This window comes from Myotis lucifugus, unplaced genomic scaffold (assembly GCF_000147115.1).
Source record: "Myotis lucifugus unplaced genomic scaffold, Myoluc2.0 scaffold_1646, whole genome shotgun sequence".
In the NCBI taxonomy this organism is placed as follows: Eukaryota; Metazoa; Chordata; class Mammalia; order Chiroptera; family Vespertilionidae; genus Myotis; species Myotis lucifugus.
Window position 1 is genome coordinate 1 of NW_005872694.1, and position 5094 is coordinate 5094.

At 61.4% G+C, this 5094-nt stretch overlaps 1 protein-coding gene across 1 annotated transcript in view; it reads right to left on the bottom strand.

Annotated features, from left to right (window-relative positions):
* Positions 1-2159: 2159 nt before the first annotated feature.
* CDC42BPB (CDC42 binding protein kinase beta) overlaps positions 2160-5094 on the bottom strand; it is a 44070-nt gene continuing 41135 nt past the window's right edge. Inside the window, exon 33 of the mRNA XM_014450013.2 lies at positions 2160-2291. Coding sequence (XP_014305499.2) covers positions 2160-2291 — 132 coding nt within the window. The remainder of the gene's footprint in view (positions 2292-5094) is intronic.

Consider the following 5094-nt stretch of genomic DNA (forward strand, 5'->3'; position numbering starts at 1 on the left):
ACCATATTCCTAACCCTAACCTAGGTCCAATCTTAACCTTATCCCTAACCCTAACTCTAACCAGGGTACAACCCTAATGTTAACCCTAACCCAGGTCCAACCCTAACCCTAACTATATTCTTAACCCAGGTCCAACCTTAACTGTATCCCTAACCCAGGTCCAACCCTAACCCTAATTCTAACCCTAACCATATTCCTAACCCTTACCCTAACCTAGGTCCAATCCTAACCTATCCCTAACCCTAACCCTAACCAGGGTACAACCCTAATGCTAACCCTAACCCAGGGCCAACCCTAACCATAACCCTAATCCTAATGCAGGTCCAACCCTAATGCAAAACCTCAAACAGGTCCAACCATAACCCTAATCCTAACGCGGGTCCAACCCTAATGCAAACCCTCAAACAGGTCCAACCATAACTCTAATCCTAACGCGGGTCCAACCCTAACACCCCTAACTCTAGCCCTCCTGGCAGGGCTCCCTTCCCCAGCTGCTTGCTCCGGGCTGGGAGGACTGCGGTCTGCTCTCTGGGAGGGCAGGGCCATGTGACTGGCCCAGACAGTGGGAGCTGCAGGGTGTGAACCCCCTGAGGCAGAACTCTGCAGCCAGAGCTCCTACAACTTCTCCAATTCCTTCCCCACTGTGGCCACGGAGCCCCCCAGTGGGAGCCCCCCAGTGTGTAGGGCCTGGGTGCTAAGTGACACGCCCGGAGGCGGTGGCCTCGCTGGGGGACGAGATGGGAGCTCTAGCCATCTCTAGGCTGGGCGCTGGCTGGCTTGGCGCTGCCTCTGGAAGGTCCTGTCACCGAACTCCCGGGGGCTCTGCAGGGCACACCCCCCAACCCACCAGGCGCGCCCTGCCCTGGGGGAAACAGACCCTCCTGGGCCAGAGTCGATGTGGTCACCGCCCCAGCCTGTCCCCCAGCATCGAGGGGCCTGCGCCTGTGGGTGGACAGGATTCTCTGCTGTTCTGGGCCGGGAGCCACCTGCCTGGCACCGCTTCCCCCAAGAGGTCCCCGACGCCGCCTGGCAGGTGAGGTCCCTTCCGGCCAGTCCTGCCCCAGGCACGGGAACGGCAGAGGGGCGCTTTCCCAGCACCGGCACTGCCGGGGGCGCCCGGACACTCAGACAAACCGTGGGAACTTTACAACTGCCGTCTTCTGCTTTATTGACAGGTAAGTTGTTCAAAATGTTCTCACGGTGATTCAATAATTACAAAGACTCCAACTTACATTAAAAAAGTAAAAACCAGACCCCCAGCAGGTGCCAGCCCCAGCAGAGGCCCAGGGGTGGGTGGCGGGCAGCTGCTGGGCTGGTGCCCACGGGCCCGCTGGAGCCGCACACTGTGCCGCCTCAGGAAGTGCTCGCCGTCAACAGCATCCCAGGAGCTGCCGGGCAGCCGGGAACAACGTCCTGGCTGAGACGCTGTGCGCTGGCCAGGGACTCGACCTCTCCCGGGATGGCCACAGACCTGGCTACGCACGCGACACGAGGAGGTGAGCGTGAAAAAGGCTGGGGAGGGCGATGTGCAGAGGGGCCCGGCTCCATGGGGGGACCGGGCGGGTGGGCGGGGCCTGGCTGTACCAGGACACCTGCTCCATGGAGGCGGGAGCTGGGAAGCGAGTGGGAAACAGCACAGCCGACTTCACAGTAGTAGGTACTGGTGACTTGTGGTTGTGACCGGGAAGGGACCAGGCCGGGCGGCGTCCCTCGCAGGCCTGTGTCCATGGTCCAAGGTCAGCAGCAGGGCTTCTGCAGCAGACGACGCAACGGCTAGTGAACGGAAGGCCCGGCACCTCCGTGCTCCTGTCCTCAGGACTAGACGCTGGATGACACGGCTTCCTACCTTCTCCAGCTCCAGGACGGCTCTGGGGAGGAGCAGGCGGTCCGGCCGAGCAGAGCGCCAGGGCTGCGGGGTCTGAGCGGCGGCCTTGCGGGCCCGGCACCTTCCCACCGTCTGGTGGGGACGAAGGGTCAGGTGCACGGCCCTGAGCAGCGTGGCATGAACGGTCACGTGACAATAGAGTTTTCTGCGTCTCCTCATCTACAAGTCATTCTGCGTCTCCGTGGACAACACTAGGGGGTCAGCTCAGTCTTGGCACTGGCGTCGGAGCCATGCGGCTCCTGGGCCCGTGGTGACGAGGTGGTGGCCGGTGGCTTCAGGCGTCGTAGGCCGGCGGCTCCAGGCCTTCAAGGGGGAGCTGGCTCCTGTGGGGGGAGGTGGGGCTTGGCGGGCCGCTGGGGTTGGAGCTGTTGGAAGGAGTTGAGTGTTTGGTGGAATCGGAATCCGGCTGTTAACACAAAGGGACAACGTGAGAAGCACTGCCCTGGGTCTGCGCAGTGGGGGCCCAGCCCGACGGGGTGTCTGTGGGGGCACCTGCTCTCTCCTTTCCTGTGATGAGCACACGCTGATGAGATCAGCAACCAAGCCGGGCCCCACAATGACAGTAATTAGGCGGCAAAGGGGGCGCCCCGCACAGTGAGACACGGACGCCGTGGGCGCCAGTCCCAGACACGACACTCCCTCGTGCTGCATGCTCCAGGAAGAGAGAGGAGAGGCCTTTCCCCACAGGGCGAAGGGCGACCATGAACCCCACAGCCAGCCCGCACCAGAGGTGAACAGGCTGCCCGCTTCCCCGGCCGCTGCAATGCACGCAGGCGCCAGCCAGAGCGCCGAGGCGAGAGAGAAAAGGCGCCAAGTGGGAAAGGAAGAGGCCACGCTGCCTGCTCCCAGGTGGCACGAGTCTGCGCACAGAAAACACGACCGCACACCAAGAGCACCCGTGTTCCTACACCAACGTGACAACCTGAAACGGGAATTCAGAAAACAATCCATTTACAACAGCGTCCGACAGAACGAACAGCTCAGAGTCACTTCACCAAGGAGGCCAGAGGGCTGGTCCCGGAAACCAGGAAATGCGGCTGCGAGACAGAGGCCGGTGACGAGAGGACCTCCCGTGGCCGTGGCCGGAGACCACCTGTTGTTGACACAGCAACTCCCTCGAGTGACCTATAGATTCAGTTCAATCCACTGAGATTCCACTGTCCCCCCCACCCCCCGAAATGGAAAAGCCAACCCTCAAGTTCCTATGCAACTGTGAGGACCCAGAATAGTCAAAACCATACTGAGTGAGAAAAGCTGGAGAACTCCCACTCCCCAAACTTATTATTTCAAAAGCAACTCATCAAAACGGGGGTGCTGACATCAAGGCCAGGAGGAGCCCCGAGAGCCCGAGACACACACCTGCAGCCAGTGTCAGTGCCGAAGGCGCCCCCACCACTCAACCGGGAAGAACAGCCGCTTCCACACACAGTGCGGGGCCCCCACAGGAATGAGCTGACCTCTGCCTCACGCGCCCGCAAGTGAACGCCAGGGGACCCATGCGCTGAGCACAGGCCAACCCACAAAACCGTAGGAGGAAACGGTAAGTGCTCATGACTGCGGACGTGGCAACGGGTCTAAGTTCTGACATCGAAAGCATAAGCCCCAAGACTGGACTCCATCAGAACTGGAAACGGTGCATGAACGAGAGGACGTGACCAGGAGGTGAGGACCACCCACAGGACGGGAGAAACATTCACAAGCCACACAGCGACGGGGCCTGGTATCCAGACAGAAAGAACTCTCGCAAACCAACAAGAAGACAAACAGCCCATGGGAAACGGAGAAAGGACTTGAAGACGCTGCTCCAAAAGCATCAAATGGCCCAGCAAATGGTCACCACTCGGGAAGCGCACACCAGGCTCGGGGACTTCGTGTTACACCTGCTGGGACGGCTGCTGAGAAAAGGGGGGCCACGCGCCTTGGTAAGAAGCAGAGAACTTCCCCACATGCCCTGCGGGGGGGGGGGGGTAACATGGGTGGCTGCTATGGCAAACCGTCATCATGTGACCCGGCCATTCCACTCCCAGGGCCACACCCCAAAGTGAAGACAGCACTCAAACACGTCGTGCACACACGTTCACAGCAGCCGAGGGGAAGCATCCCACGGCAGCCATCCGTGGCCAAGGACTCCTAAACGTGTGCTCATCCTGGGGGATGTTCGCACTAAAAAGGAGCAGCCTGCAGACGCTCAGGCCGCAGCATGAAGACCGGACACGGTGATGTCGAGGGAACAGCCCCACCGTGTGATCCCGACATGAAATGCCCAGAACAGGCCCAGCGGCAGAGGCGGTGGCCATGGGCCGGGCAGGGCGGGCGGAGGGAGAGGCTGCCTGTCGGGTGACGGAAATGCTCTGACTAGTCAGAGCTGGTGGCTGCACAGCACTGTGAACCTACTGGACAGCCACCAGACCACTCCCCAAGCCATTGCTTTCTGCGAATTTCACTTCAGTTTAAAAGAACAAACCAGGTCAGAGCAGGACAAACAGGAGCCGGGCGCCACTGAGGACACCACCGTCTGTGAAGCCTCCAGCCCCGGGCCCGATGTGGATCAAGACAAACCCACCAGGAGCCCCTAGAGAACACTGGTCAGCCACGTGAAGGGCGGCCGGGGCTGTCCCAGGCAGGAGACGCAGGCGCCAGAGGAGGGTGTGGGGAGGACGCGGGACACAGGACTCAGGGCCGACTCGCCATCGATCCACTCAAGTAAAGGCCTCGATGTGTGCAACCTGCCCCTCCAGTTCAGCACGTGCGTCCCTGAACTCTGACCTCGCGGCCATCAGGGGGAGGGAGAGGCCGAGAGGGAAGGCTCTCAAGACCAGGGGCTGCCTGAGTTAGAGACAGAACCGTCTGTGCCAGCTAAGCCGTGAGAGTCCAGAGGGAAGAGTGGGCTGGGCCTCTCCCAGGAAGGCAGTCAGGGCTCAGCCACCGGTGCCGGCCCCACCCCAGCGGCCCCTCTGGCCCGTGGTCTCGGCAGCATCTCCACTGGCTGGGCTGCCGGCTGGGGCAGGGGCTGCTTTTCCTTCTATGGGCAGTGACGCAGCTGCCCCCGCCCCTCCCCTGAAACTACCCCTGGGCCACGTGGCTGCTCAAGGGAGACGAAGCCTGTTTCACCAAGAACGGCAGCGTGGGCCGCGTCCACCATCAGCAGCCTTACTTCCTTGTCAAGTCCTGTCGGATCGGACATGCTCCGCAGAGGCGCTGCCATGCCG